This window comes from Pholcus phalangioides, unplaced genomic scaffold (genome assembly GCF_987345545.1).
Source record: "Pholcus phalangioides strain wild (caught in Gottingen) unplaced genomic scaffold, Ppha-v1.0 ptg000011l_1, whole genome shotgun sequence".
NCBI classification, from domain to species: domain Eukaryota; kingdom Metazoa; phylum Arthropoda; class Arachnida; order Araneae; family Pholcidae; genus Pholcus; species Pholcus phalangioides.
Window position 1 is genome coordinate 55,189,282 of NW_028301604.1, and position 15,574 is coordinate 55,204,855.

The window sequence follows — 15,574 nt, forward strand, 5'->3', positions numbered from 1 at the left end:
TTTCTATACTATAACATTTAGACCTCACAAAGCAACTTCAAATACATTTTGGCAACTTTTAGCCGTAGTCATTCTTATCAAATCTCCCCCCCTCCCCGCTCTCTACCTTTGTAACATCAATATTTCATTGGATATGCATGTGTAAATGAAATAGCACCAAATTATTCAACCAGTGAAACTTGAGGGCTTTATTTCTTAAGAAAATTGTTGTTGAAAAACTTGGCTGGATGAGTGTTTTTTTTATACTAAAGATACCATTTAAGTGATTGAAGAAAAAAATAATTTTTCATTCTGTTTATTATGACCGATACTTCTAAAAAAAAAAAAGAAACAATACTCGTTTTGTGAACTGAACTGCAATCGCTGTTTCCGCTGCACTTATTTTTAGGCCGTTCTACCGGTCTTATCAGCTGGCTTTCTAGAGAAAAATGTCACATCCAGGAAAAAAAGACATATTTGGGATGTATGTAAACATGAGTACATTCAAGAGTTCAAGTACCATGATGAAATTTTTCAAGTCTGAAGAAATAGTTCGTGATTCTGCCATGAGGAAAAAGGACTGTTTGATCTCTTTGAGCAGGGATCAAATATTTTCAATTTTTACAGGGTACAATAGAAAAAAGTTGAACATATTTATACTGAATATTATTTACAGTAGCCAGGGGCTATGGAGAATATTCTGGGGCTTACCGTGTGGGTTCATAATTTAGTATCTCAGCTAAAACTTGGAGTTGCAAATTGTGTGGAACTGAGATTCAACAAGTTTCTTTATCTGTTCAAATATTGTATTCATTTAAAGGTCTCATCTCAGGTCTGCGTTATGCATAAACCATAATGTGCCAGTCATTCTTTTAAAAGATTTGTTTTCAAAAATTTGAAGGGTACTTAAGTTCCCCTTCCTGGCGAATGCCCAAACTGATTAAGCATATGTTAAAGTAGGACATATTACAGAATTATAAAGTATGAATTTATTTTTGAGCGTTAGTTTACTCTGGGGAAAGTATATTCTATTAACCATTCCAAAGTTTTTGTGGCTTTTAGCCGGGCATATGTGTGTGCTTTGAAATTAAGTTCTCGGTCGAGTATTACACTTAGAGATTTAATGTGTGGTTTGGGTGTTTGTTTCTCATCTACAATCTCTAATTGGTGGTTTAGCCCTTGTGGTGGATTTTTTCGCTTATGGAACCAAATGAAGTAACATTTACTGAAATTTAACGTTATGTCAGAGTCAGCGCAATAATCTTCAACCATTTCTTAGAGGTTATCATATGCTTTTTGCATGTCTCTGCAGTTCATGAGCTAAAGTACATCATCGGCATACTAGCTGATTGTACCTCTCTAAGGCCCAGGAAAATCATTGATGTGTAACAAAAACAATTGTGGGCCCAAAATGCTCCCTTGAGGGGACAGATGCCCTAATTGTTGAGAGAAAGCCTCTGACCTGGACTTGGAAAAATGCTTGTTTTCTTTGTTAGGTCAATCATTTTTGCAAGTAAAGTTTCAGGATTGGTCCAATTGAATGCATGAGCAAAGTCTAGGGCCAATCAACAGATGTAATCTTTATTATTGACTGCGTTCATTAGAAACTATGTAGTTCTTAGTAATTGAGTAACAAGGATGCTCTCTCCGAAAGCCATGTTTGGCCCTAATGATAGAGTTATTGGGAATCTCACGGCACCTATTTCAAGGCCGAAGCACACTACACTGACCGATGTGATTTCATGTCATATCAGAATTCACGTCTCTTGACGTCACATCAGTGTAGTGTGTTTCAGCCTTAAGTGTCAATATTCGATCTTGCATTGCTTCAATTTGTTTCATAAAAATTTACTTGCCGTTTTTTAGTTTGATTTGATGCTTTCTGAAGATGGAAGCGGACGAGGGGCAGCTTTAGTAGCAGCCGTTGCTGAAAGATCAGAGTCCTGGTGCAAATAAAAGCAGCAAATAATTATCAAGTGAGTCTTCCATGGTAATGAATGCAAACATAAACGTGACACCAAGATTAGTTGCCGAAAATTTTTCTAAAATGATTTTGCATTTAGAGACAGTGAGATTTATGACACATGCTGAAGCCAGTTTCTCTGTAAATACAAAATGTTGATTGCTCAAATAATATTATGAATGCCATTTGTTTGTTATGTTTAGAGAAATATAGAAAAAACTGTTTTATTTATACATGACGACCATATCAAGGACATATGACAAGGAGTTGACAAATATTTTGTATAATTTTGTTACTGCTTTATATATACACACATCATTCTCCAATTTTATTTTTGCTTCATACCAGATTCTGCTTATTTTCAAAAAAGCATTTATAAGGAAATATTTTGATATGTTTTTATATATAGGACAAATATTGTACCATCAACCTTTTCAGTGTAAAATGTTCGTTTGAAAAGTGATGGTGATTGTTGAAGTTTTTGAATTGCACTGATTCGTATCAAAAAGCAATTCACAAAATTGTTACAATAGTGTAATAAAAGAAAAATATTTTTTTTCAAATCATTTAGTTGCCTAAATAGTGTTTTGAATTCTTTTTGGACAGGCTGCAATTTTGCTGGGATAAAAAATGCTTTGCGCATCTCTTGTACTTTAATTGTAGCCATCATGATATTTCAAAATATTTCAGAATACCTAACTGGAAAAAAGCTTTCAACTCTTTAGTTGCTTTATAATTATTAGAAATATCATCTCTAACATTGCTTCATACAAAAAAAGGGAGGGGTGTCTGTCCAGCACCTCCTAGAGATAGAAAGCCTCTGCACTGTTTGTCATAAACGTCATTCAGACTACTTAGCAAGTTTGCACATTTTGAAATACAGCATCCTATTTTGTTTCTTCTTATTTTGGCATAGAATCTTCCTCATTGACTCACAAATACCACATAGTGATTAGATGTGGGGCATAGAAATTGCCAATTCTGAGCCCGATCATTTCTTTTCCTCACAATGATGATACTGGCATGAGCAGGGAATATTCTGAGGGAAAATGGACTACTTACTGACGTCACAAGCAGACTGCGGAGGCCTATCTCTAGGAGGTGCTGATCTCTCATCGAAAAATGGATGTGAATACGTAATATGCACCTTGTTATAATGCAAAACAGGGCCAGCACTAGAGGGGGGTCAAAATTTGAGGAGGCGGCAGTTGTAGGTGGGAATAAAAAGAACATTATAGGATTATTTAATTTTAAATTTGGAAGGGGGCGGGTGGCAAAAATCCTAGTTGCGGCAGAACGATCTATCTGGTGCTCAAACTTGAAGACATATTTGCCGTGAAGAAGTACCATGGAATCAAGAAAGTACCAATTATCTTATCAAGATTTATCCTCATACAGGGTATCCTGTAAGTGCTAATTCAACTTTTATCTCATCAACCGTTCGTGACAAAGGGACGGTTTCAGTTTAAAAAATTACTCAAAATGTGTTACAAAAACTCATGCTGCACCAGTTTTTACAGAAAATAGTGACACAAAATAAAAAAAATCTAAATTTTCAGTCTGTCCTCTAATTTCCAATTAGAAAGTTGTTGCCCTGTCTTTTCTGAGTTTGGGAAAAAAATCCCATGTTTTCAACTGCAATATTCTCCGAGATATTTGAATTCAAAAATCGGAGAAAAGTTGGAGAACAGCATAAACTAACAGACAATGCTCCATTATGCTGTGCATCCTTATTTTATTTCATTATGCTGTGCATCCTTATTTTATTTCATTATGCTGTGCAACTTTCTGATTTTTGAATTCAAATATCTTGGTGAATATTGCAGTTAGAGCGTGAAATTTTGTTTGTTGACCTCCAAAGAATCTAATTGGGTTTTTCAGGACAGGGTGTCCATTTAAAAATTTAGGTTTTTTAATTCTGTGAGACAATATATTTTCACTCTCAAAACTGGTACGGGGATTTTTAAACACATTTTGAACATTTTTAAAATGAAACCATACTACTACGATGGACGGTTGATGAGATAAAGGCCGAATTAGGACTTACAGGAAACACTGTATGCACCTGACTTTTACCTGCACCATATATATTGTGAGATATAAGTGCTTGAAACGTGAGCAATCTTCGTTATGGGAATATTCATGTCAATTTCCCATTGACTTGCTGTAAGGTCGTCAAGTTCCTTCATGTCGCAAACTCTAAGTGCTTTGTTATTTTTGTGCATAGTATGTGAAATTGATAGAATAATAAATATAAAAAGAAGTGGTTTTGGCAAGAGCAAAAGTGGTTCTGAGGAGTAGTTTTCACCAGCTGAAGGCGTAGACCAGGTTATCTTGACGAATTGATTTCATTGTCTCTGTGGTGGACTCTACTCCACTCGTCCTTCACAGGCCCATTCTAATTAAGCTGCCTAATAATCACTTTAAAAAATCCTTCTTGCAAATGTTGTTTTATATGACATCCATTTACAATATCTTGCACAGAAATTTTAAATGAACACCAAGGTTTTTTTGAAATCTGTTCGTTTGCTTGTTCACAACACAATCTCACGTATCTATGTTCATATACAGGGTATTTAATGAAGAGTTTCCGAAAACAGACGGGCTGGAACCCAGTCAACACCACTTTTGTGGGGAGAAATTTTTTTTCACGAGTCTGCCCCCCCCCCATCAACAATAAAACACCAAATAGGTGAGAACTGAAGTGAAAAGAAAAACTTCATTGATACAAGAAAAAGAAATTTGCACCACCAAAACTGTTGGCAAACGCTGCCCAAAAAACCTCCACCTGCCAAGAATTTTTCAAACCAGCCCAATTTTGCAGGAAACCGTCAATCTGGCAACTCTGCAGATTTCCAGCATTTGTACATATACATAGGATTGTCCTGTATTTCCAAGAAATGCCCAAGTGTCCCAAAAATGTTTTTTTTCTGTATTCAAATTTCTAGAGTAAAACTGTTCAAATATCCCGATTAAAAGCATACGAATGTCTCTTGGTCAATCACATACCGTATATACTCATGTATAAGCCAAGTTTTTTTGTGGAAAAATTTGTTCCTCAAGTGGGGGGGATTGGCTTATACTCGGGTCAGTTTTTGATGAGAAAATTTCAACCCCACAATCAGTGGTCATTTTTGTAGCAGTGTTCGAGAAACCAGCATTATTGGTATGGGATATGTTCAAACCCCACGGAACTGATAATGTCAAAGCCGAGGCAAAGAAATCGAAAACATCATTGGCTTTGATACCAGGTGGGCTAATGTCGATTGGAAAGCCTTATGTGAGCATCAACAAGTCTTTCAAAGATTATTCGAGGAATTTGTGGATCGAATAGATGAGTTCCGATAATAAAGAAACTACAAAAAAAAGTGGTTGTCTTGAAGAAACCTGACATTGGCCTAGTGTGCCAATGAGTACATGAGGCGTGGAATTCTGTTTCCACCAAAATTATCATCCGATCCTTCAAAACGTGTTGCATCAGCAATGCAATGGACGGAACTGAAGATGATATCCTCTTTGAAAGTGACAATGGCAATGACAGCCCAGATGAAGATGAAAACAAAGATGCCGCACCCCCTATGATAATCTGATGATCTTATGATGAGCTTGGAGACTCAGAAGAAACGGATTAAAAGGTTTTAATCGTTTTCTATTGTAAATTTCGGTAAACTATCAATTTTTCATGAAAATATAAGAATTCTTTTTCTCTGAAATGTATGGATTTTTTGGAGTCTGCTTATACACAGGTTTTAAATTTATTGCGATTTTGGTGGTCCTGAAGTGGGGGGGAGGGGTTGGCTTATACACGAGTATATATACGGTAATTCAATTTCATTTCCCCTACTCATAATGCCTGCTACATTTTAGAAATACAATGACACATAATGACCTGTTTTCTGGTATCAGAGACATAAAAAAGATAGCATCCTTTACAAAAAAATTCTAGTACTGGAATAGCAATGAAAGGTTAGCTATTGTATTGGTGCCACCTGTTTCAAAAAGAAACAAGCAACTTCCATTAACTGTCAGACTCAAAAGCCTGATTATATGAGTCAGCAGGTGTTACAATTTATTTTTTGAAGCCACCAGTTCATAAAAAAAAATCATGCCACTTTTTTTGAAAAATTTTTGGGGTCTGGTAACCCTAGCAAACATGCTGTGTCAGTGTTAACAATTCGTAGGCTTCATTCAAAACAAAAAAAAAGAAACTACTCACATAAAGAATGCACAAATCTAAAAGTATGTAAAACAATTGCAGCATTGTGACGAAAATTTTTATTCCCAATTCACCAAATATCCCTCTCAGGCCTTTTTTAGTTAGCTAAATTGAGGGTTTGCTGTATTTGTAAATACCAAAACTATAATAACAAGTTGAATCAAACACAAAAATGCACAGTTTCTACTCCTGATATAACCATTGGTTAATATCTTTCATTATGACCAAAATCCTAAATCAAGCTATAAATGCTTCAAGAATTGCTGCTAAAGGTCATTATTTTGTAAAAAAAACAAACATTGCAAGTGGAAGAATCAAGGAGGAACAAAGGCTAGAAACATTGGTTTGGTGGTAATCAAAGTCTTACATACAGTTGGGCTCAAAGAAAGGAAGGAGTGTGAATGAAGCTTTTGACTTTTTCTACCACATAACCAGCCATACCACAAAATGAGGCTACTAGTAAGCCTCCTACTAGTAATATTTCATCCAGAACAACTAAACTGACACAAAAAAAACAAAAAAACAGGAGCTTTGTAATAGTTATTTTTAAGCGTATCACTAAATAAAAGTAATATCACAGTTGTGAACTATTTATTTTACTTCATTGTGGGACAAAATCTGCACCAACGAGTTTGAAAGACAATATATTTGACTGTGGGGAAAAATCAATTCTTAACAGACCAATGTACATACCACATATAAAACAAACATGTGAAAAGAAACAAAAATTGCAAAGCTTTTAAACATGAAGCAAAATGTCAACTGGATATCCAGTTTCTCTACATGCATTGACATTCATGTGACATGAAATAAACAATCTTAAAAAAAAAAAGTTAAAACACTTATTCAACACAGTTCTTCTTGTTTTATACAGGAATGATATAGGAAGCATTAATAACTTGCACAGTGATGTTAAGTCTATTTCCAGGGAAGCTCAGCATCTTGCTGAATTACTCAAATGAAAACTGAGGATCCCAAGTTTCTGCTCACATATAAACTGGAAAAAACATAAAATAAAAAAAACAACATATTAATTAAATAATAATAGTACATAATAGAAATCTTATTTCTGAAATGAACATGAAAACCAAAATTTTTAAAATGTTAACAATACTTCCTTATCAGCATTTATTAAATAAAAAAGTGATTTGGAAGCTGCATTGTTGAAATGTGAGAGCTATCTCACTACAAAAGGGTTGAAGTTCTAGGTTATAGTCGCTATGGAAAATCAGTTCAGGAGACTTCCAAGCTCTTTAGGGCCATATTCACCAACATGGTTTAAACTGCAGTCACAATTTTTGGATAAGAGATCAACACAAGATTGGTTAAAATCCTGAATTTAACCAATCCGCATCGATCTCTCATCAAAAAATTGTGCCTATAGTTTAAACCATGTCTGTGAATAACGCCCTTAAACTCCCCTTAACCCATATTTGCATGAAATTTGGAAAATTAAGAATAACATATTTTTTATAGATATTTACTTTTTTCAGCTATCACAAATCAGTTGCATCATAATTAGATTATAATATAGTATAGTACACAAAAATACTATACATTTTATAATTAAGTTGCACATGGGGGTGCGGTAGCCCAGGTCAATAAGATACTCCCCTGAAGTACCAAAGAATGTTTAGAGGTGTCGCGAGTTCAATACCCAGTTCGTCCTTGTCAAAAACTTTCCTGACATGACCACAGCAAACCATTGCTGCCACAGGAAGTCCCACACTGAGGGGTTAGTGCACCAACCTCTCGATGAGTATGAAAAAAAAGCTGTCGTTCAGAATCGGAAATAAATTGTAGGTAGACAAAAATTGCAATGGAACACGATGTCACAAACCACTTTGAGAGCGTGAAAATCGCAAAAAGCGCATGCAGGTTTCGACGGCACGCTGGAACGACAAAAAGTACAATAATAAGTACAAAAAGATTTATTTGATTAACTATTACATGAGTTGTTGGAAGTGGCGGCCGATGACATCATTTCACGGTCTACAATGATGTAAAAATGATTCCTGGACACGCTCGAAGATACCAGGTATGCTTTTGATGTCTGCCGCAGCGACGACAATCCGCGCTATGAGATCCTCCGGTGTGTCCACGTGAGTGATTTAAGGTGACCCCATAGGAAAAAGTCACATGGATTGAGATCCGGCGAACTTCGAGGCCAAGCAACGGGTTCTGCATGTTCAATCCACATCCTTGGGTATGTAACACCAAGGTGATTACGCACTTTGCGGGAAAAATGTGCAGAGGCACCATCATGCATGAACACCATGCCTCGCTGCACTGCAGTCAGCACACATTGCAGCAATTCAGGGAGGATGTGTTGCAGAAAAAGAAGGTACGTTGCTCTATTCAGGCAGCAAGTACAGCCCCAAGAGATAATCACAGATGATTCCAGCCCGGCACTAAACCTTGTTAAGATTTCCACGGTACACTAACATGGGGATTATCCTGATTGACTGCGATCAACTGACATCCACCTTTAGTCTCCTCTGGACTCAGAGCCTGCATGCATTTTTCACAATTTTCACCCCCTCAATGTGGTTTGTGACACCATGTTCCATTGCAATTTTTGTTCCTCTTGATGTCTACTAAAACCCCCCTGAGTTTGTCTGTCCATTAACAGAACACCCTGTATTTTAAAACTAGTTACCAAAATTAACTAGGATTCAGTAGTTTACAGTTTCTTGTTTGAAATTGTGAGTGAATATTTGTACCGTTGTAGGCCTGTTGCTCTCTATGGGGACTTTTTAACAGGGGGATAGGCTCACATTCGAGCCTCGAAGTTGGGAACCACAGATATAGATGGTGCATCCACAGGGCCAAAATCTTTTTCTGGGCCCATTGGATAATAGCTCACTGGATGTGAAAGCTCTCTTGTGGAGGAGTATGAATCTGTAGATTGTTGGATTCTAGAAGACAGTAAGATGCTGAGTCAAGATCAAGAATATTGTATTTATTAGATATATCTAAAGCAATAAAGTCGGGACACTGTCCAGAGAATTTGCCAATTCGAGATCCTGGTCGTATGTCACATTCTAGATGGTTAAATGCAGCCAAAAAAGTGGTAAGGGTGTAGGCCTACATAAGTTAACCAAATCCTTCTCGAGAACCTTAAGCTATCTTGAAATCATACATGCCTGTGTGGTTCCAAATCAAAAAAGAAAAAGTATTTCAGTGATGCACTAAATATGTTTTTCCAGCAGTTCAAACACTGCTGTATTTATTTGATGACTTACTTAAAGTTATTAATCCAGTAATTAAATGTAATGCATTGTTTGCACACCCTGAAAATTCAATGTTGGCTATGATCGTTGATGACAGAGAACACATTTCAGAGAGCTTGGATACAGACATATAATAATATATAAATACATGAGATCTACGCTGTTATCAAAATCAGTTATGCCTGATTTCTCCCAAAAGTCAGACTTCAAACATGTACACTTGGAAAAGAAACAGTACAAGAAACTGTAAACTGCAGAATCCTAGTCAATTTTGGTAACTAGTTTTAACCGTCCATTGGGCTTTAATTTTCTGTTGAATCATTCTCAAAATGGCACGTCTAAAACACAAAATGTTCCAAAATTGGCAGGCTTCTCTAGTAAAACACGTTACCTACCCTCCTTGCAAACAGTGGTATATGACACCACAGGCAGTGTGGTGATAATATAAACATTGACATTTCAGTACCACCCAGCCAGTAACACTTTTTTCTTCCATGGTAGGAAACCTTTTCTTTCCCCTATGGTGTTTGCAATACAGCACATTCAAAGGAGGTAAGAAAGAGTCTCCCCATTGACTCCAAAAACTGGTAAAAAAGAACTTACACTCAGAGTTGTGTTCGTTTATTGACTTTTCATTCATTTCTCTTTCAGATAGATAAAAATTTCATTGTAAAAAATGCTGTATGAATTCTATTTTTTCTCCTTTTTCTTTTTGTACATATTTTTTCTTATTATCAGAATTTTTTATTTTGTTCTTTGTGTGAATATATTTATATATACAGCATATGTATGAAGATGGAGCCCCCAAATGTAAAATTTTATAATGCATAAATAGTCTTGACTCTGGTATCGGATAAAAAAAATTTAGTAGCAATACAATGATCCTATTATTCACCAAATTTAGATTCCCCCCCCCCCCATATAATTCAGTTGTATTCAACATATATTATTGTCGTAGGATCATGACAACAAAAATGATTTTGTCGATCATATCTGAGTGACAAAAAGGAAAACTAGTAAAAAATAAAAAGGCCCGGCATATGGAAGGCTGCAGCTACTTGAAATTACTTTTTCCCATTGAAGGGAATTTTGTGCAATTTGTGTGTTACTCTCGTGTTTCTTGGAAATAGCCAGAAGTTCCTATGCATCTGAAAAAAATAAACTCTAAACATAAAAGTACAAAACCCTTTTCCCACCATTTTTAGAATGAATAAACAAAACTGGGCATCTCGTGACCAATGCCAAAGTATGCAGCATTCTACCGAAGCCACTGTATTTCTTTTATGGCTTGGGAATGCCTATAGCCTGCAGTACTTGAATATAAACATGACGGTCTTGTTGAAAGGACACAATAAAATACACACTCTTTCTTAGAGTTAATATTAGTATAATTTTCTGCTCTTGTGATGTAGCCCTAAAGGTATACCTGAATAATGAATAAGAAGGGAAATTACAGCCTGTCACTCAGGGCACAAAGGGTTTTGGCGAAAGGAATTGGCTTTCACAAACATCTAGAAATGCTCTCACCCAGAAAGGGGCTGTTCAAATATTATGTAAGCAAATTTTTAGCCATTTTTGACCCCCATCCCCCCCGTCAGCAAAAGTCAGCAAAACTCTAACCCCCCACTGTCAGCAAAATTTCGTCATCACTGCCCCATACCCCCCAACACATATTGGTGGTTATCAGAACGTACGAGGGAGGGGGCATAGGGGGATCGTGTGCCACCCCCAGACGAAAAAAAATTATTTTTTAAAATATTTTTAAAAGAAATTTCGAAAGAAAATACCTTTATTAGGTTATTATAATAGATTTCTGTTAATTTCAATGCTATTTGGAGGGTAAGAACTCAAAATTTCGCTTTAAAAAATTCATTGTGACCCACCCTTTTAGTCATATATGGTAAACTCTTGACCCACAGACCAAATGTGGCCCTGAAGGTTATCTGATGTGGCTTGCCCCCTCCCCAGACCTAATTTTTTAAAAATGAACTAAGCGGCACATTTACAAATCGCTTAAATGACCTGTGGCACAATTGCAGACATTTAAGTGGCCTGTGGCACATTTTAAGATCACTTTCACATTCAAAGAAAGTAACCCACGACTCAGTTACAGGACACTTAAACAATCTGTGGCACATTTAGAGATCCCTTGAGTGACGTGGCAGTTTTAGAGCACTTAAGCGGCCCCCAGTGCCATTCTACATCGCTCAAATTACCTGCGAAACATTCCCAGATTACTTAAGTGATCCGTGGTATAAATTACGGATCACTTAAGTGATGCGTGGCGCAGTTTCGGAGCACTTAAGCGGCCCGGAAACATTTCCAGAGCACTTGAAGGGTCTGTGAAACATGTAGAGATTATCAAAGTGGCTCTGTAGGGGACTTATCAATAGGTAGAATGTTAGTTCAGGAGCCCAATAACTATCGAAAGGTTTTTTCCCATTTTTGGTGCACAGAATAAGACATCATTAAGAATATTTCATATCTTCATAAAAGGTGGCTGATGATGTAAGCATCATCCAAACCCCCACTCCCCCCTTGTCATCAAAAGTCAGCAAATCGCAAACCCCATCCCCCCATTGATGCTGATGTAATACTTGAATGATCCCAAATGACATGGAAAATTTGGACGTCTTGAGAAGCTTCTGCTAAAAAGACGCTTAAAATATAATGTACATTACACACACACACATGCCTACTTTAGATGACTGTTTGGGTAGGGTGTGGGTGAAACTTGACGTGCAGCCACCTGCTTGTGATGGTCATTTTGTTCTGACAAAACAGGCGAAAAGCTGTACAATGAAACTTGCTAAAATTTGGATAATTCCTGTTTTTCGAACACGTTGCACGACCAATAGTCATTGAAATATTAATGATGTTTTAATTTATTTTACTTTATTGAACCATAAAATAAGCATAACAAACTTTTGTGTGTCGATCATAGACTTTTAACCAGCATTAAACATTTTAAGAAAAATGTTCAATTTTGTCAATTTCTATAAACTGCAAGTACGATGCACGACCGGAAGATATCGACCGATTTTAAAAAATTTTAAGCCGTTTTTCTTCTTATTAAAGGAGGCAACTTTTTCGCACTATATCCATTTGGAAATAAAAACTTCATTTTTTCGACCCACCCTAATGTACAACTATCAAATCTTGCTAAACTGCAAAGTACTGTTCATTAAATATAATGTCAAATCATTCTAGCCTCCTATCAGCAATCCATACCAACAAGCTAAGGTAGTATTAAAAAGGGGTAATGGGGGGGGGGGAGGGATGATGATAATAAATGGACACCCAGCAAATGTACAGGGTGTCCTGTAAGTCTTATATATATATATATATATATAGTTTGTTATCTTAATTGTTCGTCGCAGAGGTATGGTTCTAAGTTGAAAAAATGCTCAAAATGTGTTCAGAAATCATTTTTCACCAGTTTTGAGAGTGAAATTATAGTGTATCATAAAATAAAAAAATCTGAATTTTTACACAGCCCCCCAGGACTCTTACTTCCAATTAGAAAGTTGTTGCTTGGTGTCCCCTGAGGTAAAAAAAAAAATCCATGTTTCTAAGTGCAATATTAGTTGAGATATTTGAATTAAAAATTTGAGGAAAGTTGAGAAAGAACAGCATAACTGAGGGAAAGAAGGATTGCCCGTTAGTTTATGCTGTTCTTTCCCAAGCCTTCTCTGCTTTTTGAATTTGAATATGTAAGCGAATATTGCACTTAGAAACATGGGATTTTTTTTGTTGGCCTGGGGAGAGACAGGGCAACAGCTTTCTAATTGGAAGTTAGAGGAGAGGGAACTTGATGAAACTTCAGATTTTTATTTTATGACACTATAATTTCACTTTCAAAACTGGTGAAGAGTGATTTCTGAACTCATTTTGAGCCTTTTTTAAATTAGAACCATGCTTCTACGACAAATGGTTGATGCAAAAAAGACCAAATTAAGACTTGCAGGACACCTTGTATAGTGATTCAATAATGCAACATGCAATATAACACAAAAATGTACTCACCCAATACCAGTTCCAACAACAATAGATAAAACATTGGTGATGATCAAAACTGACAACATTTCAGAGGAAAACAGCCCACATTTCACAACTTTTGATTTCCGAAAGCTAAGACTGGACTTCATATTTTGCTTTCCATGGTGCAATTTCCATTCCCTGAAAAAAATTAAAAACTTTTTTTTTTGAAAAGTTTGTTTAACATGATGAAATAGTACATAATAATGTGAGAAAAAAATTCATCAAGAGATCCTGTGGTTCTGTACTGAGGAACACGAAGTATCGATGAATAATTACAATGCAATTTCAAGGACATAACAAATAAAAATATAAAAAATTGTTATATACATAGAGATAATTCTGCATCTGTGAGCAAGTATACAATCAGAATACAGTACAGCATTTCAGATATACAGTATATTTTCATATACATTATAAATGAAGAATATGAAATGCTAGAATGATGTGAGAATTGTTTAGCGAATTTGACAATGGGAAGTAAACAGCAGGAAGTGTACTTAGACATGGATAAAATTAGATTTAGCACTGACCGATAAAGCTCTGTTTTTTCTCTTTTTTTCAAAAATGATCATTGATGTTAGCTATTGAGAAAAAATAATTTTTTTTATAAGTTTTTTCAGTAACAGTATGGAAGGGGAAAAAATAGTATCATACGGTAGTTTGTTATAAAATTTCAGAATAAGGTATGTAAAATGGTTTTTCTTCACTGTTTTATGTGTATTAAGGGAATATTTAGAATGTTATTTTATCTATTTGATGTCCTTGATAAATTAAGGGTAAGACCGAGTTGTTTTTTAGTAAGTAGGAGAATCTATTTATAAAAGTATAAATACCGCAATGGGATCATGTTAAGTTGCCGGTAAAGATCAAATGACAGAGTTGAGTAATTGCCAGTTAGTGATCAGATTATTTTCTTTTGAGTCTGGATGATGGGTCGCAACGTACTGATGTAGTCACTGCCCCAAACAGTTAGTCCATATAATGGATGAGAATGAAAAAGGGAATAGTAATATGGCAGCAAAAAATGGGTATTTAAATAATGTTTCAGATAATAAAATTTATAAACTATAAAACAAAGTTTTGATTGGATGTGTTTTACATGAGACTTCCATTTAAAATTTCTATCTACAACAATACCTACGTATTTAATGGAGCTCACTTGTTCTAATGGAGTACAGGTACATGACAGATCATTAAGACAATTATGAAAAATGAGATTACAATTAGTATCTAAATTAGTGAGGTTTGAGAAACTAATGCATTTTGTTTTCAGAATATTAATTTTTCGAAATCATTTGAATAAAACCAATTTCGGACTTTGATTAAATCGTTGTTAATAATATGATTCAATGATTGATGATTGTTCCCAGAATAAAGTACAGTGTCATCCGCAAATGCGAGTATTTTGGCGTTGAGTTCAAGGTTACAGAAAGCATTAACATAAATAGTAAAAAGTAATGGTCCAAAAGTAGTTCCTTGTGGAATTCCTCTGTGCATGTTCACTGGACTACTAATATGTTTACCACACTTAACAGATTGAGATCTATTATTAAGATAGGATTCAAATAATTTATGAGCAGTTCCTCTAATTCCATATGTGTGCAATTTAGCAAGCAATATACTGTGATTGATGGCTGTCAAAACATTTTCGTATATCAAGAAAGATTGCTATCGTTTATTTTGAGTTATCTAAGCTATCAACTACAAATTTACTAAATTCAATTAGTGCGGTTTCAGTGCTTTTGTTTGGCAGGAAACCATGTTGATTTTCTGAGAAAAAATTAACATTTAAGTAGTATACCCTACATCTTATGATGGATTCCAAGATTTTGGATGCCGTACTGAGAACTGAAACTGGTCTATAGGTGCGCGCTGAAATTATTCTTATCATTGGCTTTATACAAAGGGGTAATGATTGCCTGATTGCCTTTTTGAGTGAATCTGGGAAAACACCACTTTGAAAACAATTATTAACTAGATCAGAGAACACCTGAATGACGTTGTCAGGAAAACGCTTCCAAACTTTTGAGTTCATTGCATCTATGGAAGATTTTAGTTTGTTAATAATTTTCTTTATTTTAATAATATTAGTTGAAGACAGGGCCATCATTTCAACTTTTTCCGGGGGGGGGGGGGGGCAAA

The 15,574-nt window shown here is 35.6% G+C and overlaps 2 protein-coding genes across 2 annotated transcripts in view; one reads left to right on the top strand and one right to left on the bottom strand.

The window, feature by feature from the left end:
• Window positions 1-2,505, top strand: part of LOC149080586 (hexokinase-2-like) — a 48,998-nt gene extending 46,493 nt beyond the window's left edge. Inside the window, exon 10 of the mRNA XM_089239723.1 lies at window positions 1,846-2,505. Coding sequence (XP_089095849.1) covers window positions 1,846-1,935 — 90 coding nt within the window. The 3' untranslated portion in view covers window positions 1,936-2,505. The remainder of the gene's footprint in view (window positions 1-1,845) is intronic.
• A 4,227-nt stretch (window positions 2,506-6,732) lies between these two features.
• Window positions 6,733-15,574, bottom strand: part of BNIP3 (BCL2 interacting protein 3) — a 28,658-nt gene continuing 19,816 nt past the window's right edge. Inside the window, exons 5-6 of the mRNA XM_089239727.1 lie at window positions 13,418-13,570; window positions 6,733-7,155 (exon numbers count right to left, since the gene is read on the bottom strand). Of these exons, the coding sequence (XP_089095853.1) occupies window positions 7,113-7,155; window positions 13,418-13,570 (196 nt within the window). The 3' untranslated portion in view covers window positions 6,733-7,112. The remainder of the gene's footprint in view (window positions 7,156-13,417; window positions 13,571-15,574) is intronic.